The sequence below is a fragment of the Prinia subflava genome, chromosome 1 (assembly GCF_021018805.1).
Source record: "Prinia subflava isolate CZ2003 ecotype Zambia chromosome 1, Cam_Psub_1.2, whole genome shotgun sequence".
NCBI classification, from domain to species: Eukaryota; Metazoa; Chordata; class Aves; order Passeriformes; family Cisticolidae; genus Prinia; species Prinia subflava.
In genome coordinates, this window is record NC_086247.1 from 132576419 (window position 1) to 132603259 (window position 26841).

The following is a 26841-nucleotide window of genomic DNA, read 5'->3' on the forward strand; positions in this document are numbered from 1 at the left end:
GAGGGGAAAGAGGGGAAGGAGGGGAAGGAGGAGAGGCAGGGGAAGGAGGCCGCGGGAGGCCTTGGCTCGGGAGGCGGGGTAGGGGTGGCAGCGTTCCCCTCTCCTCGCCACAGCCCGGGCTGTGCTTGAGTGGCGGAGACCTTTGCCCCCGGCGGGCGCAGCCGATAAATGGGTATGTACGCAATTCTGGGCAACGGTCCCGTTCTGAGTGAAAGATACATGGAAAATAGACAATACCCCCACCCACTGTTAGCACCTGAGAGGCCAGAGTTGGTTTGTGCAACTTAATCTTTTTTATCTAACTTGAAACGTAGTGAAAATAACAAAACATTCTTATAGAGCCAATGAAAAGCTTAGATCAATGTCTCTAATAAAGTTCGGGCTGCACTTCAGCACAGTGGTGCATTTTGAAAGAGACACCTCTATTTCTGAAGCATTTTTGCTATCTTCTCCTGTCCTGCCTAGTTGCAGATATTGTGAATGCATTCCTAAATTGCTGTGACAGTGCCTAAGCAGGATTTGTTCAAGGAATTAACATTTGATGGTGGCATTATTAGTGGTTAGTCCCTGCCTGTTACGCGAGGAGCATGCCAGGGTGCACAGGCATCACCCGCAGGCTGTGCCTGGATCAGCCGGCAGAACTTTCTGGGCTCTCCAGGAGAGATGGGAGCAAGAGATGGGTCAGTTCTTCTGCAGTGCTTCAGTGTAGGGGCCACAGGCTGGGAGTTTATCTTTGTAAAGATTATTTGCATGTTCTTAAACACTTCGCTGCAATTAAAGGTAATACGTGTTAAACATTAATGTGGTTTGCAAGAGCATACAAATGTAATTCATGCAAGAAGGATTTTGAAGATTTATTGTCTTTAGAAAACTTATTTGCAAAACATGGCTCAAATACTCTCAAATAATCTCAAAAATTACCGAGATGCAGAAAAGTAATATTGCTGGTTCTACATAACTTAGTAATGAGAATTGAAAATATTTATCCCTTGACTTTTTTCCTGCAAATTTTGAGCATAGTCTTACAATATGTTTTTCTGTTCCTCAACAGGTTTTTTTTCTCCGGGGATAAAGCCATGGCTGAAATAAGTAATATGAACATACAAAAACTAACCATTGTTCAGCAAGCAATAGCCTCTTGTTGTGGAGCTATAATTACATCATTATTTGGTAAGGCAAACTATGAAGCTGGTTGCAGAGGGAATCTTACAGAGTGATTACTCTTCAGTTTGACTCAGCATGATGTCTGCTTATGTGTGTTTCCACTACTATGTTCAACAAAAATATTTTTTGATAATTTTCTCTTTTTTGTTGTCTTTTAAAAGAAATATTGAAATATTTTGTGTCCCTGATAATCTTTATTTCTGAACATAAGAATAATATTTACTAGCTTTGAATTTCCGTTTCTTTTTTGTTCTGTTTGGTGCAGTTATTCATTGCTTTCTGTTGAGAAGAAACAAAATTATTAATAAAAATTAGTTTCCCTATTTCCTGCTGCTTCAAAAATATTTTAGATAAAAGTCTGCTTTACAGTACAACACACAAATCCTACGAGGCTGGTCCTAGTGAGGTGTAGTAATAACAATTGTTCCCTGATGTCTTACCCTGTCAAACACTTTTATTGTTGGATTTGGTTTGTTTGGTTTGTTTTTTCTTTTTCCTTTTTTTTTTTTTCCCCTAAACATTGCTTTTAAGGATACATTTTGTTACTCTGTTAAACTTCTGGATAGTAGATAGATTTCATCTTCTGCTTCTCATTCAGGCATGTTACTCAGGACCTCCTTCCCCATGCATACCTAAGGAGGCATTGGTTGGTTACATTCAGCACTTCAAGTCTCTTGGAATTCTACAAGCTCATTAGCTCATACTTTGTGCTTCTGTTGCTTTTTGTTTTAAGATAGCCTTTAGCTGTGACTTTGGTTTTAATGTCGATTAAGCTGCAGGGAAATGTGCAATTTTCTAAGCATGATTTCCCTTCACAAAAATCTCCAAATGTTTACAGAATAGGATCTTACCAGGAACATGTCAAATTCATGGTCTTTTTGTTCTGTTTCACTATGTGTCCTGTACATCAGACATGTGGAATTCCAAAGATGGATTTCAATTGTGTGTGCATACCCACAATTGTAGTACAGGGTACGGTGTTGGTGCTCAGAAGGGGTGTAGGAGACTGGCTTCTGTCTGAAGGGCCAGCCTGAGATGAGCTAGAATAGCACGAGTGGCTGAAATGCTACTAGATGGTGAATTTTAAGCAATTTAGTTGAACTTTAGGAGTGACGTTTTGGTCCCTACATTGAGATGCTGAAGTGTGAGCCAAATATTCAACCACCTGTTAGTGAACTGAGAGACAGCAGCAGAGGATTAAGGTGTGACTGCATTGCCTGAGCTCAGGAGTGTCTTCAGCGAGACACAGACCAGAGTGTTTGACTTTAGCTGACACTTGGTGAGTAAGGTTGTGGGTCTTGTGTCATTTCTGTCAACTGTGTAGGTATTTTGGATACCTTAGAGACTCAGATGGGACCAGCTGCTTATATGCAGGCAACTGAATCAAGTCCTCAGCCAATACAATCAGAGGAAGGTGGTCCAGCTGCCCAGCCACTGCAGTGTTCAGCATGTCTCAGCCTGTGGTAGTTGTACGGGCTGCAGTGGAAGCAGTGAAATGTTCACTAAACCTTCACTTACTTTTCAAGAACCCCAGTGTTTTACATATTGGCTACATGCAGCAAAAAGGAAAAGTACATCAAGAATTTAACTTTTTTTTTTGAAAGTTGTATTATGGTCAGTTTATTGAAAAAGAACAAACACATGAAGAATCCTGTGCTATTTTATGTGCCAGAGGCCAAAATTTGATTTTGTATGCCTTGTGGCATGCTACTTATAAAAGGGTAGCAGCAGAAAATTATATATCAAGTTTTAGCAATTTCCAACAACATGACACAGTGGTTTGTGAATGAGCTTTGTGTATCTCTAGTATTTCATGCCTATGCAATGTTACAACAGTGTTAGTAAATTAGAAAAGATAGATTTGATGTTTTGCAAACCATACAGGGTGTGTAGTTCTCTTTTGTCTCTGATAACATCGTCTCTGTCTGCTAACATTCCTTTTCTCTCTGCCTGAGAACATTGTAAAAACTGTTAGGTTTTTTTCTTTTCCCCCTCTGGAAACAAAAAAAAGGGTTCTAGAAGTTAATGATAAGGTATCTGTAAACTACATTTTCAGGGCATCCAGGGTGTTTCTAAATGACTTCTGTTTCATTTTAGTAACTCCTTTTGATGTTATCAAAACTCGACTGCAAGCCCAAAACAATCCATTCCCTAAAGGTAAACAAACCAACGTGGTGTAATGGGGGACAGTTTGCTTTTTGCTCTTGTATTTAGCTGAAAATTGTCATAATGCTATGCTCAGGTGCAGAATGTTTGAATTTGTTTCTCCAGTATAACTGGGGGGGAAATAGCAACGCACCAGTATATACTGAACAGACACAATAGAAAAAAAAATCCAATACATCCATACCATTTAAACAGGCTTTTTTTTCTGTCTTAATATATTCATTATGGCAGAAGGTACAACTAATACTGAGTTGAATCAAACAATAAAAAGCTGTTACTAAATTAATAAATGTTTCATCAGAGGGCTTAGGTGGTCAGGATGTTATATCAAAGTTCATCTCCTCCAGAATCCAGATATTTTGGAAATGGAGAAGTCTTAACAAGTCACTTGCCACTTGGGTTCTAAACAGATGAAGATATTGTGCTCTCAAATATGTGCTAATGTTTCCTACTATTTATTTGTACTTAGTAAATGAGATTTAAAAGGAAAGATGATGACTTGTTTCGCATATTGAATGTGGAGGTGAGTATTTACAGTCACACTCACAAATTAAATTAGGAAAAATACTTGTACCTTCTATCCTGATTTTGATTAAGTTCTAAATCCTTCAGAAATCTGCAAATGTGAAGCCTAAAGTATGTTTTCGTAATGGCAATAATATTTTATCAAACAGGTTGAAAGTACATGATGTAGAAGAAATGAAAAACAAATGGATAGGATGATCTAGTATTAATACAGACCAAGATAAGAAATAATAATAATAATACTACAGATAAAATTATTACCTCCACTTGAAGTTGATGCTGAGGCTACTTAATAAAAGATTTAAAAGTCTGAAAGATGTTCACAGTTATATACAGTAGTGACGTTCAGGTCTTGTGTTTAGTTTTACCTTTCAGCAGCTGGTGGTATAACCTAAACGTGTCTCTTAGAGCCATGTGAAGGCAGTACCATTTAGCTGAGCAGTCTGAGTGGTACATTTGTACCGTCTCTTTCCTTTGACCTAATTTGTCATTACTGACTTACCAAAATTATTTTGCCCCTTTGTGTCAAACCAGAGATAAATCTATGTTGCCATTATATCCAATTTGAAATTGCTGCTGCTTAAAAACTGCTTAAAGCCGCTTAAAAGCTGCTTTAATCTTACAAGCATTAACTATATTCTTACACACCATTTTATTAGGCAAGTGTTTTGGATACTCCAGTGGCCATACAGATCATGTATATGTTTGTGAGAATGGGGACAGCAAAGCATGGTATAAAAAACCTGGGCATTTCAAAGGGACATTGGTAAGAACATTTTTCATGTATATAAATCTGTGCATTTTTAAGTAGCATACTGTAACATTTTCAGGTTTTTGCAGGTTCTGCTGGAATGTGTTATCATTGGAGAGGGTCTTCATGTGGTTATGCTGCAGACATGATATTGGTTACAGTGCTGATTGATTATACCTTCTACTCTCTGCAATAAAATACATTTTCCTTCCTTAAGATGAACAAGGAGGCAGCTGCACAGCTCTCCTCACAGGTTTATGGCTTTATGATTTAATTTTTCCAATTTCCCCACATATTGGCAATAGTTGCTAATTGCAGGTAATAATTTTCTCTTACCTGCTTATAGCTCTTGTGCCCACACATCTCCCAGCATGCTCCTGAGCTGAACTAATGGTGCAGACAGTGCTTAAAGTTACGTTCACGTGTCAAGTTCTCTATCCATTGAGACTGTAGGACTACCATTTTACCAGACTTGGTAAAATTTACCAGACTAGCAATTTACCAGACATTGAAACAGCCTTGCTGGCACATACTGTCATGCTGGTTCATTAGTCAAATTTTTTTGACTCTGCCATGAAATTAAACCTATGATCAAGAATTTTTCAGAATGAAAATCTTGAGAATGGGATGTTAATGCAAAGGTGTCTTCAGCAGTTTTACAGGTTTTTTTTAACTAATAACTTTATAAGTGTGATTTTTTTTCAGTTAGCTCTATGTCATTTTAAAAAGCTACTTAGTTTTCTATTTCATATGTATGTATGCCTGCTTTTGCCATAACAAGGTGATTCTTAAAGAAGAATGACTATCATATAATTTTATCTTCTCTTTTTTTATAATGAGTCCTATCTTTTATCTATACCTTCCTGTTCTGTAAATTTGGTGAAGCTGGGTTATAAATGTATTAACTAGCTAGTATAAAAGTGGTTTTTTTGTTAAACCATGTTAGGACCTCTAGGGATTCTTGGCTTCTTTTTAAAGCTGGTCAGGTTTGTTGTAATAAACCATTTCTTTGTTTTTCCCATTCAGTGTTTTACCTCACAGGATTAGTCCATCAAGGCTGTCTCCTCTAAAGCTATTTGCTTTTTTCTTCCTCTAAGTCCTTTCTGTGGTCTGCCAGATTCTCTATCTTTCGAGGCCCTGTGATAATGTCTCGTCTTAGGTGTATTCTGATCCATTGAATCTCAACCTCTTCCCCAAGATGTTTTAAGAAAATGAGGTATCCTCATTACGTTACAAAGTTCATGTTTTGCTTGTAATTTCAGTTGAATGATCTTCAAGGTTTAGTGTTGCTCTGCTGTCAGTCTCCTGGGAATATACAGGACAGCTGTAATAATGATTTCAAGCCTGTATATGGTGTAGTGTCTATACATTGCATGTATGGGGTCACGTTGTCAGAGGAAGGTAGTATTGAAGAATCTTTGAGAACTAGTTGCTATTTCATGCTTAGAAACTCTGCTACATATTGAAAAAGTATTTTAGTGGATTTTTTTAGGAAGTTTCCACAAGTTGCTGCAATGCCATATTAGTTCTGAAAATAGTTACTGACAAGGCTGACAGTCACTAATAAACACTCTGTACTTTGGCTTTTTAAAGATGGAAGGAAATTCTTAATTTCAGTCATACAAATTATTCTGTTCAGCTCAGTGGAACTGTTTGCATGACCAAGTGTGATAACTTATGTAAGCAGTAACAAAATTGGGATCTTACAATGATAAGCCATTTTAGATGCATACTTTTAAAAAGTACAAGTTTACATTAGTTTTGTGTTCTGCCAGCTAAAATATATTACTACAAAACTTTGTAGCTAACTATTGCTCTTTGCCTGGTTATATTTTTAGGATGCATTTGTGAAAATTATTCGAATAGAGGGAGTTAAGTCACTGTGGAGTGGGCTTGTCCCAACACTGTAAGTTGAAGGGTTTTTTACATAACATGCTGTAAGTTACTGTTAAAAAAGTTACTTAATTATTTTTAAATTATTCTGCTTATTTCTTGGTTATTTGTAGAATGTGGTCGATTCTGAAGTTACAGACTGATCAGTTCGATCAGAAATGTCTATGGACAGTATAATTTTTGCCACATTTTAGAATTTCCTGATACATTCTCAGTAGCTAAGCAGGATCAATAGACTTCTCATTCTGCTTTTTGTTGTTGTTGTTTTACTTTAACCATTCCTTTGATAGAATCATTGGATCACAGGATCACACCTGATCACTGGAGAGGGCCAGTGTTTGACACCTTCTTGTTGTTTTATCTTGTTACTTAATGACTTGCTATCAGCAGCTCAGCTGTTCCCAGACATTCTGGTGTTGCACCTCATTACCTCACTTAATTTTTGTAATCATCTTCTTTATTTCAAAGAATTTTGGGGTTTTATTCTATCTGGATAAACAGATAATTCATTTTCTCTCTACAAGAGCAATTCACATATTGAAACATTGCAATAAGATCTCTTCCTGGTCTTCTCTTTAGGCCTAACAGCCCCAAACTGTTTTGTCTTTTTATCCATATTAACCTGGTTCAGATAGAAATTAAGACATCTATAATTATGTTCTCCTTCATAAGCCAAGAAAGTTTTCAACTCTAACTTGTGTTTTGTAAAGTTTGTGCAAAGTGGGAAGTGCCAAGTGGGAAGCACTGTTACACTTTTGATTTGCAGACAATGCTCAGTGTATAGGCACAAAAAAAGCAAAGCATGGTGGAGCTCAGCCTTGTTTACTCTGCAGTATGTGGCAAGTTCAAAATATAAACCTTAGGACCTGACTGAACTGTTCCAGTTAATCCATTTTACAAAGCTTTTTTTTTGCTTTTACAAAGCATGTGTTTTGTTCTCCAGCAGAAAACTAACTTCTTTACTGGAGAAAGTCACACAAGTAGAAGAGAGGATCTAAACTAAGCCATGTTGGTTTTCCAAGCATGACGGTCCTTGGTGTTTCCTGGTGACGGTGGTACATGCTGTGTTGGCACAGACATAACACAGAAGTATAATTGCCGTCTTATGGTAAAATGTGGTGCTTTACCCCTACACTGAATGATGATTGAATCTACCTGTTGTTACTATAGTCTGTGCTATGCTGGTATGAAAAATGCTTATATTTGTGCATACTTCATTGTCTCTCTGATATTGTGAGTATCATGGCTGTTGATCAATAGCATAATATCCAAGTGTTACATAAATAAAAGTTAGAGCTAGTAGTACTACTGTAATATTTTGTTTGGGTTCTTCATTTTCAAACCTTTCACTTCCCATTCTTTATCAAAATAGTTCTGGTATGGAATAGATTTTGACTGAGATAATCTACGATGATTTTACTTACGTTTTTTTCCTAATGAAATGAAAACCTGGGAAATGTGTGGGTTTGAAACTCTGAACTAGAAGCAGTGAATCAAAGCTGTGGGATTAATGCTTTTTGTTTTTAATTAATCTATTACACACAGCAGGAGATTCAACTTTTATATATATATAAATAAAATATCCATACAAGACAGTTGACTTTATTCTCCTGCTTTCCTTGTATGTAAGAGCCTAGAGGAGAGATACAGGATTCCCAAGTAGCTCTTAATAAAACTGCTGTTTATTGCATAGATGAAATTACAGCAATCTTGGGTCATGGGTAAGAAGAGCCAGCTTAAAGATGCCAGTCACAACTGAAAGCATGCTTGAGAGATGTTTAAGTTCTGGTTACAATACATTATATCTTTTTCTGTACTGAATATGCTAATTTATCTGACCAATAAAAGACACAAATCCTGTAGAATCTACATACAGCCTATTAGAAGTCCTACATTACATAACACTACTGTGTTACATTTTAAACCCTAAAAGCTACTTTCTAGATATATTTTCTCTTCCCTGCCACACTGGCAGGGTCCCTCCGACCTTTGGACCCTTGTCATCCCTTAATTTGCTAAGGGTATTGTTCAGTGAAGAGGGAATTTGCCTTCAGCTGGCCAAACCATTGTTTTCTGGTTGTACAGTAACTAACAGCTCGGTATCCCACATCTCAAAGCTCACCTTCATTTCTATTTCGCTTATAGGTTTCATATCCTCAAAATCTTTTGCCAAGGAATCATATTTATAAGGCTTTCCTGTTTCATCTTTCCCAGCACTTGTATTTATTTAAATTTCCTCTCTTATATTTTAGAATAATGGTAGTTCCTACCACAGCAATCTATTTTACCTGCTATGACCAGCTGTCTGAAGCTTTGAAAACCAGACCAGGAAAGTATGATGAGCACATTCCAGTTATTGCAGGTTCCTTAAGCAGATGTAAGTTGTCCTCTGTTTAAAGAGAAAACTGGAACCTAATACCCGTATGCTGTTTTCTTGGGTTTGTTTTGTTGACTTTTATTTAAAGTAAATAGACTGTGGGTTTAAATGAGGGATAGGAAGGAATACTGTCATTACCCAGTATTTCTTGGGCAACAAAACCCTCTGGAATAATGAGATTTGGTTTTGCTGAAGCACTATCACTACATTTGTAATTTGTTCAAAATGTTATATTTATAGGTTTCTACCAAGGACATTTTAATTCAACTCTGTTCTGCCATCAATCTAATAATATGCATGGTTATTTGCTATAATGGAAGGAACATAGGTAATTATAACAAAGATGAAAATTGGACTTGTTCTGGTTTTGCTGCTATATGGTGTGGATGGCGTTGGTATATTTTTTTACTTTTGTTTATCTTTTTCCATATCTATTTTTGTAGAACTAAGTCAGATAAAATATTTTAGGGCTTTCTTAGAAGGGTCTGATGATGCAATTCCAAGTTCTACCTGTAACAACCATGGGGGCACTGGCAGATCAGCAGAAAAATAATTGCTATTTTGTGGTGGTGCAGCACATTGTTCTTATTAGGCTGCTCCAGATTTTAAATTCGTGTGTAAAACCTTATTCCAGCAACAGAAGAAAAATTCTTGGATCTAATAAATTTTTTAATGTCTGTTGAATGTGTGATGGTAGCTTGTTGCTGAATGATGAGTCACTGACTGTTGTGCAAGATGCAAGAGTTACTTTATAAGATACAGATTGCCTGCTAATCATTCTTGATAGTTTAAAATAAGAGTGGTAAAGATGCTTAGAAATCAATAAAAGCTTAAATCTTTAACCACAATTCTGTCCTTAACACAAAAAAGCCCTTAAACATCAAGATCGCTTTCTTCAAGTTACAGTTTAAAATGGCAACTAATGAAAATAATTGAGTGTAATCACTTGAAATTTTTAGCCTATTTATGTGTTAAATCTGAAAATGAGGATTCTCAACATGTTACATTGATTACAACATGCTGGCATTGAAAAAAACCCCTAAGCTGGAAATGTATGTACTGTGAATAGGCATGGTTTCCTTATCTGGAAAGGAAGCTTATTTTGAGGATTAGTTCAAGGAAAATGGGAGAGTTGAAGAGAATCAAATATGTAAAGCAACGTGAGAGCTGAAGAGAATCAAATATGTAAAGCATGGCCTGAATGTTTGGGAAACTGTAGTATTAAATAGTGTTTTTTCTTAAAAAGGCACGTTTCCTCTGCAGTTGGTTCTGTTACTGTGGTGAGTCCCCTGGAGCTGATCAGAACTCAGATGCAGTGTCGCAGGTTGTCCTACAAGCAGCTGTACCAGCATATCAGCACCAAAGTGGCTGTGGATGGGTGGTTCTCCCTGTGGGCAGGCTGGACCTCCACTATCCTGAGAGATGTACCTTTCTCAGGTAAGGTTTCTTTTCCATGCAGGTTGTTGTTTATGTTTTTATATTCTTTTTCTGTGCTTGTAGGTAATTTTAATGGTTGGCTTTAGGAATGACTGAGATTTACTTTTTCTCTTTTGAGCATTTTTATTTATGAATTCTCTGAAGATGTAATATTTTCCCCCCATTTTGTTTGTGGATACCAGATAGGATTCATTGTTACATTCCCTTTCTCTGTACTTAGACTCTTTCTTCTCATCTTTAGCTTACACAATGACTGCTTTTGAAGAGTTTCAGTTGGAAATTTTCTCTGTGATAGAAATAGTGGCTATTTTCTGATAAACATGCTGTATCTAAGTGTTTTGTTACATAATTTTGGAAACCTGTATAGAGAGTGACACAGTAGTGTCTTCAAGATTTTATTCTTTTTCAAATCAAGATGAATGTGTTTGTATAACTGCTCCAAATAACTCTTCAGCAAGACTCCAAAGCTGAAAGCCTAGAAGAAGAAAAGTCTGATTCAAAGCATAACTATTACTTAAGATAACTGGGATAGATGTTAACAGGGGACACTGCTATGGGACCAGAAAGCCCCTGTCTCTTGAGGGCCTGCTTTTATCAGAGCACTTTTGGATCATCAGACATAAATTGTTGTTGAAGCGGTTTCTGTTATTGGGGTAGTACCAGGAATGACATCTTTAAACACTTTATGTTGGCCCAGTAAAATTCTTCAAACCTCTTTTTAGAAGATTCTTCTTCAAACCTGGTTTTGGAGTCAGAGAACCTTTTACACATTTGACCTGCTATCTCTGTTCTCCTACTTCATTCTTAAGATGATCTGATATCTAATTTAATTTGTGTTTCCAAGCAATCTAGTGGGCCAGTCATTGTTTTGGGTTGTTGCAGGATATGTGTACCCAGAGTAAATTTCAAATTGGCTGTGAACCAAACTGAGACATAATGGGGTGTGATGAGGATATTTACTTAAAAATTGCAGTTGGTAGTTAAGTGAGTTAACTGAACCAAGTTATTTCAACTGTCTTCTTTTCAGAATTTATAATGCTCTGTTCTCTTCCACTTAGCTACTGGAAGGTGTTTGAAAATTGTGATTGAAATGTATTTCCACTTAAAGATCCAGTTCCTTGATCGGACTTAGTTTAGTCTTCTTTGATAGGAAAGGCTTCTGAATGTATGAGAACATGGTTTCACTAAGGCTAAGGAAAACTGCCAGAATTCACATGAATCTTTTGTCTGAAGTATTTATTTTTAATTTACTTATTTTTCTTCTCTGCCAAATGCAATTTTCTCTTAGGCTGTTCTGTAAGGTTTGTAAGGAAACTCTGAAATTCTTCATCTGATTCCTGCTGTCTGACTTCAAGTAGAAACTCTAGTTCTTTTATTGATTTTTGTCTGTAGCAGTGTGGCTGGAGCTAGTGAGCTTCCTTCCCCCTGCTGCTTTTAACAGAGTGGGAAGATCAGAGCACTGTGAGGGAGTGCACAAGGAAGAGGGCACTAAGGTGATATGCGTTCTTCTCAGCCCTTTTCAGGTTCTTGTGTCCACACCTGCTGTTCTTGCACTGATCCAAACCAGGTTTGTTGATTTTTAGTGGGTTTCCACACTGCTCTGGCATTCCCTGGACAGCCAGTGAGCACTCACTCATCTGTGCCCATTTCCTTGTGGCCCTGATGGTAGAGGCACAAGTTAATCTGCAAGGCAGTAGCTGCATGTTGAGAACACCTCAACCAATAGCGAGCAGGCAAGTAGAAGCATGAGTAAAGGAAAATGTATTTTAAAAAAATCCCAAATGCCACAAAATTCTGCTTATATAAAGCTAAGGGTGTTTAATACTGCTTAATGCCTTTTCCCACTGTGTTTCCTGATTTTTTTCTTCCTTCTAACTGCTCCCTATCTGCTGTGATGTGCTACCTTTGTACCTTCATTCTGCACCTTCTTCAGTTTGATTCATTCAGAATGATGCCACAACAGCAGCTGAATCTCTACTGCAGGGAGTTCAAGTCAGCTATCTCAAGAGATAAAATCAGTGTACCACTGAGTTGAGAAAGTAGATCCTATTGAAAACAGTCAAACAGCACAGCATGACTCAAGAAGTATAGGATAATTAGAATTCCACTCTATTCCTAGCCCAGGTGTTCCAAGCATGTTCCTTGGGATGCTAGCTAAACTGAACAAAACTTAAGTTATGAATGTTTATAAACACAAAAACTGGTTTAATAATAATATTTGAGTCCTTCTTTAAGCAGTGTCACAGACAATATAAATGTAAATGCTATTCAGGGAAATGAGTGTTGTAGGTGCTTAAGAAAATTTTGGATTTAGATAATTTATATTAAATTTGGGTTTTGTACATTTCAATACAGTAGGCTCTCCTCAAATTCTCAGAATGCCTTCTGAGATACTGCCTAGTTTTACTTTTGCAAAATATTGGAGGCTAGGCACGTGTGCTGGTAGTCTTCACAGCAAGAAAATACTGTGAATTTTTTCTGCTGGCACAACCTCCAGAACTCAGCACTGAATGAGGCATAGTTACTTTCAGAATATGGAGAATTTGCAGTATTTAGTTGACCAGCTGCCAATGAGGAATTACTCTCTAATTCAGCCCAGTAGTATACAGTTTGAAATTTTAGTTAGAAAGCAGAAAAAGCACAGTTTAGTTCAGCAGGTGGTCAGAGAAACACATATTATTTATTCTTTAAAGTTGTTTGCTGACTTTCCTTTGACAATCCCCACAGAGGCATTCCCCTATTAGTAGTTCCAGGGAACAAAATCATATTTTTTGGTTCTCTCAGAACTAAATTTTATACTGTGCTTCAAAAAAGTATGAGGCAGTCCTGAGCAATATTTCATTTAGTATGAAATGTGCTTTGATAGAATTAGTGAGAGCTATGAAACATGACATACGCCTGAAAATATAGCGAGTAATTAGAAGCCTACACTTTGATTTATGTTAAATTGAATGTGAGTTTTATAGTACTTGGGTTAGATTGTGTGAAGGTAGGGTTCCTCTGAGGGAATGACAAAATGATTAAGCTAATTTGTACCATATGAAGAAATTGGGATATGGAGAACAAGGGGAACACAACAATCTCTCCATGGGTTATCACATAGGACACTTATGCTCTCAGCTCTTCCTTCTGTTTGCTTCTTTTGCCACAGTAGAATTCTTACATCTGGACTTGATATAAGAATTTTGGTATTTGACATATAAATTTGTTGTAATGCACGTTCATTTTTTTGTAATCATAGCAATGTATTGGTATAATTATGAACGTTTCAAGAGGATGATGTGCAAGGAAGTTGGTGCAAATGAACCTACATTTTTTGTTTCTTTTACTTCAGGAGCAGCATCTGGCTCTGTAAGTATATAATTTCATTTCTAGTACTATTCTTTATTATTATCACTAATAAACTATTTAAAAGAGGTATGATTTTAGATGATTCTCTCAGAAATGTATATTTTGGGGTACTTGTACTTTAAACACGTGTTGTGGCATTCAACCTGATCAAATAAATCTGAATAAACTACAGTGTTCTGACATACAGGACTTTAAAATATCATGTGCTTGAAATATCAAATCTAGTTTTAAATTGTGTGTGCATTTTAATTTAAAAATTTAGGGTTAAATTCTAATTTTTTGTGCACTAACATTAACACTGATTTCCTGATAGATTGCAGCTGTCACAACTCAGCCATTTGATGTAGTGAAAACACATAGGCAGACTCAACTTTGGAATAGTGAGACCTTAAAAAGTAAGTTGCTGGTAAGAATAGAAAAAAACCTTTAGTGTTTCAAAAAATAAAACTCAGTATTTTGGGTTTGGGTATGGCTTTTGGTAGGAATTTTAAATATTTGGCACTTCTAAAGTATATGTAAATATTTTCACTGATGTATTTTTTCTTCCCAAATTGTAGTATCTGGATAAGATATTTTTATCCCCTAAGAGAATATCGTATTTTATTAATGGCAGGGAAGAGGGAAAAGGTGTGAGTTCAGTACAATTTAGCTTAATAAGATGGCATTAAGTTGAATCAGAGGAATCCAAAGCTGTTACTTCTAGGCAGACCAATTGCAAATTTGAGATGTTCCTGCTTATTGCAGGGAGGTTGGACTAGATGACCAGTAAATGTTCTTTTGAACCCAAACTATTCAATGATTGAAGTAAGTTATTTTTAAATTGTCAAAAAAATTAACTTCATAGCAAACATTCAGGTGATCTATTCAAAAAGTCTTCAAAATAACATTCACTACCACTTGCTCCTACATAACAATATTCTTGTGATAAGTATTAGACTAGAAAGGTGGTGTATTTTTTTACCTTCTTTTCTCAAAATTATTTTTGAGAGCATGAATGTTCCAATTAATAAATGTCCCAACATCTTTAAAGGATGAAAGAGGAAGTTTGTTTTGCTCTCATCAGTAGAGCACTGCTCTGTTTCATACAAATTGATTTTTTCCCATTCCTTGGGATTGGACCAGTGAAGACTTTCATTAACCTAAACAAATATTATATCATGGCTTTAAGATTACAGACCATTAAAATGAGTATCCAAATAGTTTCTGCACAGAAAATAAGTGCTCACTTTTTGGCATGAGTGCTCACTTTCATTCTCTCAGGTAATTTTTTTTTCCTAGAGTAATTCTTGAAAAAATGTATTATTCTTTGATTGCAGAACAAGTATTTAAAAAGTTTTAAATATATATAGTTACCATTTTTAATTCTTTTCCTGTACTGAGGAATGTATGAATTCCTTCCTAACACCACTTTGAAACACATGTCTGCTATATATTTATTAAGTTAATATTAACCAGATTAATTTATATTTTTAAAATTCCATTATGATAATCTTTATTTCGTGCCAGTTGGATTCTTTTCAAATCAAGTTACTGTTAGAGCTGGATACTGACTATGCATCTACATTTTGTCTCTCTGTGATTGCAAAACTTTTTTTTGGCTTCCAAGGGTTGTAGGGTATTCCTGAAGAGTGTATTCTATGAACCTGCTTTGGCTTTTTTCAACTGTATCAGCAGTCCAGTAAAGACTGTAGCAGCTGTTCATATATCTTACTCTAGGTGTTACTACAGGTCTTTTCCATGTCTTGCTGTTTCAACTTGTGTATTTGCATACTGTATTAATTAAACATACTGTAAATACGATGGATAAAATTAACAAAAAAGGAGTTAAACCTAACAATTACATCTGTGACTGTCTCTGATTTCTAAAGATACTGTTCTGTGGCATTTTATGGATTGCCTAATTCACTGTTGTCTTGTACTATATTGAGTTCCACAGAGGGATGGTAAATCAACCTGGGCAGTTATGAGGAAAATTGTCGCTAGAAATGGGATTACCGGATTATTTGCTGGTAATTTTTTTCCTATCTCTAAAAAAATCCAGACTAGAGAGTTCTTAATTATAGATGTTAACGTGCATAAATTCTATATGTCCATTTCTGTGAACACTGTCAGTTATGCAATAGTGTGCATATATAAAGCAACAGACATGCAGACTTTGGCCTCTCCTGGGATCTTCTTGGTAGAGTACCATGGGATAAAGCTCTGGAGAGAAGAGAGGCTGGTTAATACTGAAGAATCACCTCCTCCAGGCTCAGGAACAATGTATCCCAGCAAAGAGAAAGACAGGTGAGAAGTCCAGCAGGCCTCCATGGAGGAAGAAGGAGCTCCTGGACAAATTCAGACCCAATAAGGAAGCCAGCAGAGGGTAGAAGGAAGGACAGGTAACCTGTCACAGAGAAATGGTCCAAGCAGACAGGGATCAGGTTAGGAAATAAATCTGGTCAGGGATGTCAAGGGCAACAAGAAAAGCTTCTATAGGTATGTTGGTGATCAGAGAAAGACAAGGGAAAACATTGGCCCTGTCCTGCATGACTGGCAGTCTGAGGCGGAAATGACAAGATACTGAGATTAAAATTAGATCGAGATAAAATCCTATTTGTAGTTCATACTAAAATGACCATCTGCAAGAGACATTCCTAATCCAGGATACATACTAGACTTCCCCACACTGCACTGGTTCATTGGGGGCCCTTGTGTGAATGGCAGCACAGCTGGTTAAGCCTTGCAAGACTTGTGTTTGCTCAGAGATGAAACTGCATTACTCGCTGTAGTGATGGCATAGCTGGGTAACAGGATTTGCATATTTCAGAGCACTGATGCTGGCAGAATGCAAGACACCACAAAATATCAATCTTATTGATATTGATAATAGTTAATAGATTAAAACACTTACACTTTCGTCTTGACACTCTTTAGATACTCTTGATCAGCAGCCACCAGTTGGGTTCAGTTGGCCACATGTAGCTGAGATGACTGGGTTTAGTCTGCCTGGCTCCTTGCTGCTGTTCCAACCATAGGTTGTGTATCATCTGGGCTGGCTCTCTGCAGATGTCTTTGCATTTCAAGTGGAAGTAGAGGGCTGGCAAACAGGGGGATTTAGCCTTATTTCCCTTCCTCTAAACTGAATCACTTCCTACCCTCCACTGGCAAGATCATGGGAGACATTTAACACCTAAATTCCATCATTTATACATGTGACCAGGATTGTTCATTTTAGTGGAGGCCCCCTCTTGTGTGCTGCAGCACGGTAGCCCTGCGGGTCCAGGTGCTCCAGCTGCAGAGTCAGAAGGGGCAGAGACACAATGGACTCGAGGCAGGCAGACCACACAAGGTGGTGAGGGGATAAGGTTACTGCACTGGTAATACCTACAGCCAGTAAATTCAGTATTTTGAGGCATGTGAGCAGGTAGAATCCCATCTCTAAACTGATACACTATGATCCTGATACATTGTGATCAACATGTTGTACTGCAGCACTTGGATCTAAGAACAAATAATAGTGAATACTTCCCTTTCTCTTCTGGGCAGGCATTACTCCACGGCTGTTTAAAGTTGCTCCTGCTTGTGCCATAATGATCAGCACGTATGAATATGGAAAGTCTTTCTTTTCTCATTTAAATGAAAAAAAGAATCAACATCCTTAATTCTTCTTCGTCCAGTTGTATGAAGTCAGAGTATGTGATAGAAGTTGTGCCAAATTTAAATCTGTGAAGATGTTTTGTAGAATTCCCAGTGAATTTCTACCATTACATTAGGTAACTAAATAAAGCTTCATTTTTAACTTTCACAAAGGATTAATTCACTCCTTTTATTAAGATTAAGAAAATACATACCACCCTTAAACTATCATTGAAGATTTTACAACTTCTCTTGCAGCTGGAGAGAAAAAAAGGAAGGAAGAACAAAATAAGAAAGAAAGGAAGAGGAGAAGAAAAATTGAGGCAGGACATAGCAATGAAGAATGATGACTTCCACTGTGTTAAATTTTCAGTCATGATTAAACATTGTAGTTGGGTTTAAAAATTATGTTTAAAAATGTTTTGGATTTCCAGTTGGAACATAAATTTATTTCTCAGTAAGGAGGTTGATACTGAGTGAATTCAATAAATACTTATTTATTCTTGCTGCTTGCTTGTTTCATTCTGTACATGCTTGTTATTTGCAGCTCTGTATTTTGCGTAAGTGCATAATATAAAAGCTTCTCAGGTTTCTTTTAAATGAAAAATTTGGTCAAACTGGAAAAATACTGATGCTCATTAGATGCTGAGAGAGCATGGTGCATACACTGATAGAGGCAGCAGGGGGTTTTTCTTTAAGGTAATACTCGGAGCAATTCAAGCACACCTATGCATTGAAGCCCAAGGCCTGCACAGGGCTCTGCAGGAACGCTCCCTTGCCTGTTTCTGGGAGGTGCAAGTTGTCACTCTCCCAGCGCTCCAAGGCAGGCCAGGCCACGCACACTTTGTGTGGGGTCACCTGTCCTGGCAGGCCAAGGTTGCTGGCATAGGGAGAGGCCAGTCCCTGCCAGCTTGGCTCAGCCCTCTGAAGGGAAGAGCAGGTTCAGGTTGCTGCCACAGGCACAGCCACCCTCTGCCCCCGTGTGCTGCACTCCTGCAGGAACAGCTGCAGCACTGCACTTGCCTGTAGGCACTTGAATTTCTAAATCAGAGCTGCCTCTGTATGACTTAAATTATTTTTTAACTACCCTCACTACCTCCCTCCTTTCATGTATTTTCAATGCCGTTGTTGAATTCTACTTTTTTGTGTATTTTAATGAGGGGGGTGCTGATACAAAAGCAATTCAATAGTCAGATCATTAAGAAACTGATATTTGGGTATACTTACCCAAGAAATGGAGTTCAGTCCATGGTGAAAATTCCTCACACACTGAAAAATGCTCTACTTGTAAAGACATTTGGTATCACATTAGGTACCATGGTGCTGCCAGAGGAGATGCTTAACACGGTTCTTCCACTGTGACTTTTGAACATAAATTTGCAAAACAAGGCCTAGGAGAACATACTAACAGCAGATGTTGGATGATCCTGAATTATAGAGAGCAAGAAAACCAGTCTCGCCCTTGTGCAAGAAAAGTATTTGCTATAAACTCAGTAATGCTGTAATATACTGAATGGTCTTTATCCTGTGTGATTAAAACAGAGACAACAACTTGTAACTAGTGATGATACAAAATTTTTAATCTACATGCAACATTTATGGAACATCAAGGAAACAAAACATACAGTTTTGGCGGTTTAAAATTCTGTTTTAAAAAATAGTTAATGTTTAGAACTGAGAAGATGCACATAACTGATTGCCCATGCACAAAATGACACCCAGAAACACGTGTCAGACTACATAAAAGACTTCAGCTAAACGACACATGTAGCTCTAAGAAAAGAGCCAGTGGACACGACTGAAGATCATGATTACTGCCCCCTCCAAAACACCCATGTGGTGTGAGAAGTGTTTAAGAGCAAACAAGACTGATTAAATCACTGTACATTGATGCAGACTGATGACTTGTGGAATCTGGATTCCCTCATTTTATTTGTAGTAAAAATGTATCTCTAGTTTACAAATTTATATTTAATAATGTTACTCAAGAAGCAGGTGCCTAATGTGATGACAAAAACGAGTTCCATGAAGTAATGGACATTCTGAAGGTGTATGAAAGGATTTAATGGCCGGAGTTTATTACAGAGTAATTATCTGTGTGGGTACATGAAGGCTTGAAAGACCTGGTGGTTTTGTTAAACTGCTTTAAAATTCTGCATTAAAACAGCATCAGTGGTTGTGTACCCTGCAATGAATGTAGTGACCTCCAGCAGCATGGACTAGAAAGTTGAGGAGATCGATTCTTATCCTCTAGCTAAATCCAGCAGTGCCTTGAGTTCCAGAAATGCATAGCCTCATACTTAAAAAGACTAAATATTTCAGTTTAGCTAAGAATGAATTCTCTTTCTTTCAAGCCCACCCTATGATGACCAGTTTAAAGTAGTAGTGCCAAGGTATCATCACAAGAGGCAAATCAACTAAACCTGTACAGGTGTGACATACTGTAAACACCTAGGAGTAAGCAGTAATTTAAAATCTGTCTTGTATTGCAGCTACTCATGTAAACAATTTATGAAACTTCTTTGGCACAAAAAAGCATTTTCCCTAGCACTTATAAATACAACATACTTACATGCATTTCACTTTTGTTTAAAAAGTTACTAATTATACTGATAAGCATTACCTTGATTAGCAAAATTCATAGATAAAGGATCCATTGTATCTTACAAAGAATTAAGAATATAGTTCGCAATTCAAAAATTATTTTGCAAACTTTGAAACTGTAGGGTAATCTGGAAAGTTAGTTACATTTAAAAAAATGTCTCCCTTTTTTTTTTCTCCTATCTGTAATTTAAATTGATGGTAAGTAATTTGAGAAAACTGACTTAAAGAAGTTCTGCTGTATTACCTAAGCAAGAAAAATACCTACTGCACTACTACAGGGATGAAAAAGTCTTTTAACACACAAATACAGTCATTACATTGTTTCCCCTTTTTCACTCTCCTTGGGATCTTGCCAATAAACACAGAATCCAAACTTCACAAGATGCTTACCCCATCATCCATAGCCTCCATCTTTTCAGCAAGAAACTTTCTGTATGTTAGATTATCTGTAACCCAGGCCACTTAGAAGCATTTAGTGAGTTTGCTCACCATTTACAAATTGCTATGTATGCTTGATTTATATGATCAAGTTACATTTGTTTTTCACATGCAATTTCAAGAGTTTGTGTTTCAGTGTGACTGGGACATCTCCAGTGCCATGATATTAACAGGAATGCAAAACCTAACACTGAGTCAACTTGAGAAAAGCTGTTGATAGGTTAAATATGCTATTTGAGGTCCTACACAACATACACATATGAAAAGCTGGATTTTTAGGTATTTATTTGCCTACAAATACTGGTGTTCAGGATTCCCTGTGTGTTCTGCAGGAGTTGATAAATACTTAAAGCACTGCAGAGTACAGTGGCTAGAGCCAGTCCAGGCTAGTGCAAGGAGAAACAAAGCTGATGGCATTTAATATGGGTCTGATTTCCAACTGTTTCATTTTAAAAACCAGACATAAACATCAGATTATACATTCTGTACCTGACCAAGAGATTGAAATAATTCCAGACTAAAATAGAACATCTGAAAAGTCCTCTGGGGGAAAGAAAACACAAATGAAAACTGACCAAATTTGTGAATTATAAAGGTATCTATGACAAGAAAAAATAAAGCAGCTTATTTTTTAACTCAGAACTAGCAGTCTTCATTGCAAGTCATCTTATGGAACATAAACCAAATGAATACAACAGAAAGCTCTTCCTTCTTGTGTGCATCTCAAGATGGTGTTAAACCTGGACTTGTCATCTCTGTTGTGGGACTTGCAAGGTATTCACTTGATTTCAGACTTGTGAGAGACTTGTAGCTTGCTACTGATGTAAGAGAGCCACAAAGACCAAGCAATGACGGAGTGTCTTCCTTTCCTGTTAAGAAAAATAAGAATTAAGCTAGTAATTTTTGCAGCACAAGATTAGTTGACCATAAAAAAAGGAGAGAACAGAAAAAGCTGTTTGATCTACACTACTGTGAATTCCATAGTGTGCTTCAGCATGTTTCATAAATACAATTGGGAAGACAACTTACACCACTCTTTCTCTATCCAGGTGGTACAGAGATCCCTACCCATGCCATACAGGGTGGGCTGAAATCAGTCTTGAATTAAATTAGATTTTAATACTGCTTACAATAATGAAAAAAATCTTCAAATTTTTTATCCTTGATATTTTAAAAAAGAGAAGTTTTAGTGGTTACATAACACTAAGGTTTTGTATTGGGACATCTATTTAAAGCTTAGAACTGATGAGATACAAAAAGGATTCTTTTATAAAAATTTATATTCTACTCCCAAAATACTACTAATTTCACAAATCTTCCAACATTTTCCTGCTTTTTCAGAATCGCCCACAAGATGGAGCAGCTAAGCTTGATATGCATCCAGATTTGAAAGGGGGTGTGTTCATATATTACATTTATAGAGACAGTTCATATCATGTTCCTCTCTCTATTTTAATGGAAAATAGAGGGAGCACTGTCAGGCTGCTTCTCCAGTTAAATGTTAAATGCAAGATGTAATGACAGTGATAGTTGCAAATCCAGTGCATTTAATCATTCTTTTAAAACAAAAAAGGGAAATATAAGGAGTCTGTTACAGCAGAAAGATGTCAGCAGATCCTCCTTGTAGTCAGGCTGACTCGTTGTGTAATGGAGAAGGAAGAAATGTGCAACATATTTGAAGCTTAGCTTTAAATACAAAAGACTGGGGGCGGGTTATCTTCATAAATCCAAGCTTATTTGAAGCAGAGTCCTTAGGGAAGCTGAAACACTTCGCATAACAATGAAAAATATGTTTTTCCATGTGTATTTTCTTCACACTGAAAATTTGTCTCACAGGGACTGAAGTTCAGAGAAAAGACGAACAAAATTAAAGGAAGACATTAGACGGGCTCTGTACCTTCATTTAACAAGTTAATTCCATCTTGTTTCCCATCCTGTGAGTGACCTGGATCCAGAGAAGATTGAGAAAGACTAACTTCTGCTGAAAGCTGGTCCAGACTTTGAAAACTTTTCCTGCAAAGCAAGTAATATTTAGCAACACATTTAAAGATCTTCAACTCTACTTAAAAAGTTTTCTAAAAAGACCTATGCAGTTAATCTTTATTCTCTTAAACACTATTTTTGCTTATTTCCTAAAGCAATGATTTATTTTTCCGCCTTTTTTAAAAAATGAATCCAAAGGAGTAACATTTTTATGGTAAGGAAGAGAAACTGATTTTAGTGATCTTTGTACATTGTAACAAGTTACTCAAACAGGATATGTTGTTCCAAAGTATGCTGAGGGAATATGTAATTTTCACTTTCCCTTTTCCTCTAAGGGGGTATCAAAATAAATATGAAACTTACTCATCCCATTGTTGATTGTGCTTTCTGTAGAGTAGAGTGTCCAAGGCAACAGCATTGACATCCAGAGCTCCTGGGGAAGGCCACTGATTGGTGAGGTGAGTAGTTAATTCTTGTCTTGATCTCAAGTCATTATTCTTTAGCACAGTTCTGTGAACACACAAAAAAAGAGTCTATTAAATGCAATTCCTTAAGATAAAGGAAAACCAGGACATAGACAATCATGGAATCATCATGGTTAGAAGAGACCCTCAAGATCAGCCAGTCCAACCATCACTCAGCACTGCCACTGTAACCCCTAAACCACATTACCCAGTGCCACACCCAGCTGTCTCTTAAACACCTCCAGGAATGGTGACTCCACCACCTCCCTGAGCAACCTATTCCAGACTGACCACCTGAACAGTGAAAAACAAATTCTAAAATCTAATCTGAATCTCCGCTCTGAAGTCTCATCTTAAGGCCACTTCCTTGGGTCCTGTCACCTCAGGTACAGCAGAAGAGATCACTACAAACTCCTTTCAGGAACTCGTAGAGAGCAATGAGGTCCCTGCTGAGCCTCCACCAGACTAAACACCCTCAGTTCCCCTACATGTCCCTCACAGGATGTGGTTTCTAGACCCTTCACGAGCCTTGCTGCCCTTCTCTGGACACACTCCAGCATTTCAGTGTCCTTTTTGGAGCGAGGGGCCCAAAACTGAACACAGCACTTCAGGTGCAGCTGCACCAGCGCTGAGTACAGGGCAATCAACACTGTTCTTGGTAAAGGCCACTTTGGCCACCTGGGCACACTGCTGGCTCATGTTTAGCCACCTATCAACAGTACCCCCGAGTCCCTCTCTGCCAAACAGCCCTCAAGCCTCTCGTCCCCAGCCTGGAGCACTGCAGGGGTTGTTGACCCAAGGGCAGGACCTGGCACTTCACCTTCTTGAACCTCATGCAGTTGCCTTCAGCCCATTGATCCAGCCTGTCCAGATCTCTCTGCAGAGCCTTCCTGCCATCCAGCAGATCAATACTCCCACACAACTTAGTGTCATCTGCAAATTTACTGAGGGTGATCTCCCTTTCCACATCCAGACCATCAATAAAGATAGATGTTAAACAGGATTGACCCCAAAACCAAGCCTACAGGAACACCACTAGTGACCATCTAGATGATCTACTTCAAGTGACCAACAGACTACAATTTTCACAGAGCATCCTAAACACTTCACTTTCCCCAGAGGAAGCACTTAGAAATGCATTGAGACAGATTTAGAAACCAAAAGAAAAAAAAAAAAGTTGACATTTGAATCCTACAAAGCAATGAAGAAAAGCAACTGCATTTAAAAAGCTCTTTCTGCCAGCATAATGGTAATTTACAGGCCAGCTAATTTGCAAGCTCACTATGGGAATGTGATGTGCTTCCCTCCACACCAATTTTTTTTTTTGTAGTTTGATCACCCTTGCATCCCCACTTTTCCGGAATGAACTAAAAACCAGACATGTTAATTCCACTGTATGCTTTCAGGTGAACTATAACACATAATTATTGTGTTTCCTATCACCTTTCAGTTTCTAGTAACTATGTCTATAACTGATATAAAAAGTGTAATACCTTAAATGTTTAAATTAGTTTTGCCTCATATTCCCCAATAAAGCAAATCAGTTCTCTAAAATTCTAGAAATGAAGAAGCTAATATGCCAGTATTGGAAATCACCTGCCAAAAGTCATACTGAAATAAGGAAAGTACAGAGTTTTTCAGGCTCCAAGACCAGCCTTTTTTCAATAGCACACGGCAAACTTTGATCTGCCCTTATGCTGCTGTAGAATAACTAGAAATAAAAGCAACAGCATTTTGTAATTGGATTTTGTAAGTCCTCCAATCCACAAAATACTAGACAATAGTAAAATGTTGCTCTACAAGGAGTTTGACTATCTCTGGCCTGAAGCAAAAAGCTAATTTACTCATCTCCATACCAAATGTACTCAGAAGTTCAAAGCCAAATGCCATGTTGCTATCTGAAATGCCAAACTGCACAGCAAATTAAATAACTATTCATGGCACACATACATTTATGTGAATTTTCCAATAACATTGTCAACAGGTCTATTTTTACAATACAGTTTTTATTCTGGTGGTATTTGAACTGTTTAGACAGGAACCTCTCTAAGGGCAAATAACAGTGCCCAAAGAGAAAAAATTTCCCACAAAACAAAGTACAACAGTAGTAAGCTCAGTAAGGAACTTTTAGCAGCTGAGTTTGATACAGGAGACAGATTCAGAGTTTTATTGCACAAGAAGGGAATGAAGCACAACCATGAATGAAACTAGTTTCAAGAAACTTCTCTCACGATGACTAATTCCCTCAGCGGTTCACAGAAGTAAACCATCAACTTTCCTACCCAGGGATCAACACCCTCATCCTCCTCTCTGAGAGGTCTACAGGAATAACCACTTCACTAACCAAAGCTCTCAATAATTTCAAATGCCTTGCATAGTATTCACTTCCCCATGCAATAACCCTAATCCCCTGGGGAACATCGAGCACTGCCAGGGCTGTTACAGGTTTGTTGATCTGAGGAAACTGAAACAGCAAGACAGCAAGTTCTTACAAGGTTTGCCAGGTACATTACATCACCTCCTTACTCAGAAGGACAACTTGAATGTTTTCACAGAAGTTTCATAACAGGACACAGTTTATATGAGCAACTATGCCCACAGTGCCTAAATGCAAATTCTTACATGCAACACCTGTAACACATGTACATGCAAATTTCCATTTGGAGAACGCCTGTACACTGTTACAGACATCATCACAGACACACATCTGCAGACAAGTTGCTAACAGTGGAAATTTTGCATTTGACATAGGTTTCTATATTGAACATATCTATATTTCTACATTCCACAAATCTTTATGCCCTACTAACCTGAAATTTCACCTTTTCGGTGTGAGCAAAGAAATTCTGAAGTGAAGACTCACCAAACTTTTCCAGGAATTTTAACATAACTTTTAAAGATAGTTTTAGTTAATCACTTCTTAAACCACTCCATCTTGCTGAGGAAGAAAACCATCATGCATCCATCATGCTCAGGCATCAAGTAAAATACAGACCTAAATATTCTCCTCTTAAAACTTGTATTTTGGATATTTAAAAATATGTATAAATAGATTTGAAATTATAAAATCAGTGCAAGCACAGTATCAGATATATATATAATAGTAGTACAGACAATAGAAAGCTAGACAAAATATTCACACTAGATGCTATTAGTTACCATCTAATTTATCAGCTTTGTAGATTATTTAGCTCTTTGCTCTTTTGCAGACATTTTTCAAGCATGATAAGATTCTACTGTAGCAAAGAGCAACTATAAAGGCATTGCCTGCAGACAGCAATTCTCTCAATATGCAAGAATTGGCACTCTCTTTATTTAACCAGACTTTATTGAAGAGTCAAAGTATTAAACTGCACAGAAACACCACTAGTGACCAACCACTCAGGCTGGAAAAGATCTCTAAGATCACTAACTCCAACCATAAGCCCACTACTGCCAAGTCCACTACTAAACCACGTCAACACAGCATTACAGAATCCTCACACCCCTAATCACCATGAGAAAAGATGATCCTGCTACAGATATTCATAAACAGGAAAAGAGGTGGATACAAAAGCATTTACTATAAAAAAAGTTGAAAGGGAAGAAAATATTATCAAGTTTTAATTTAAAAAGCAAATACAAATTTCAAAACTCAATATGAAAAAAAGCTGTGCAAGACTATCTAGTGCTGTCCTGCCCTTGCTCAGATGAAAGAAATGCTTTCTAGAGGTTAAGAGCTCTCAAAGGAGAACAACTTCTTTTATCCAAGGCATATTGAATTTCTACAGTAGTGCTCTTGTTCCCCAGAATTCACTGTAACCAGGCTGGCCAGCTCTGTCCAGAGGTGCTGCAGGGTTTGAGGCAGGACTTTTCCTCGCACCATGACTGCTACAAGTACCTAGTTCTATTTTTAAATAAAGTTCAATAAAACATGGCTCTATTGGTTTTGTAGCTGTGAGGATTTAAGGATGATGCAAGTTAAGGTTTGTAGACAGTATGTTAAGTCATTTAATATATGAGTAAAAGCAAGAACATTTCAAAAAGAAAAGAGGGTAAGTAAGAGAGGCAATAGGATTTATTAAAGGAAG

The 26841-nt window shown here is 37.3% G+C and overlaps 2 protein-coding genes across 7 annotated transcripts in view; one reads left to right on the plus strand and one right to left on the minus strand.

Moving 5' to 3' along the window:
* The first annotated feature begins 35 nt into the window (after window positions 1-35).
* Window positions 36-17787, plus strand: SLC25A40 (solute carrier family 25 member 40). Of its 6 annotated transcripts, none has more exons than XM_063412743.1 (12): window positions 36-172; window positions 1052-1170; window positions 3262-3321; window positions 4515-4621; window positions 6445-6512; window positions 8752-8876; window positions 10140-10313; window positions 13555-13664; window positions 13978-14059; window positions 15593-15673; window positions 17193-17419; window positions 17541-17787. In XM_063412743.1, exons 2-11 carry the CDS (start codon window positions 1077-1079, stop codon window positions 17306-17308), a joined length of 1017 nt encoding a protein of 338 aa, XP_063268813.1. In that variant the 5' UTR covers window positions 36-172; window positions 1052-1076; the 3' UTR covers window positions 17309-17419; window positions 17541-17787. The 6 variants fall into 6 exon arrangements, with proteins under 6 accessions (XP_063268813.1, XP_063268833.1, XP_063268820.1 ...); XM_063412763.1 differs by having other exon boundaries at window positions 47-172; window positions 13648-13664; XM_063412750.1 differs by lacking the exon at window positions 17193-17419 and having other exon boundaries at window positions 47-172.
* A 1063-nt stretch (window positions 17788-18850) lies between these two features.
* Window positions 18851-26841, minus strand: part of RUNDC3B (RUN domain containing 3B) — a 51402-nt gene continuing 43411 nt past the window's right edge. The window contains exons 9-11 of the mRNA XM_063412792.1: window positions 22671-22817; window positions 22222-22337; window positions 18851-21193 (exon numbers count right to left, since the gene is read on the minus strand). Of these exons, the coding sequence (XP_063268862.1) occupies window positions 21048-21193; window positions 22222-22337; window positions 22671-22817 (409 nt within the window). The 3' untranslated portion in view covers window positions 18851-21047. The remainder of the gene's footprint in view (window positions 21194-22221; window positions 22338-22670; window positions 22818-26841) is intronic.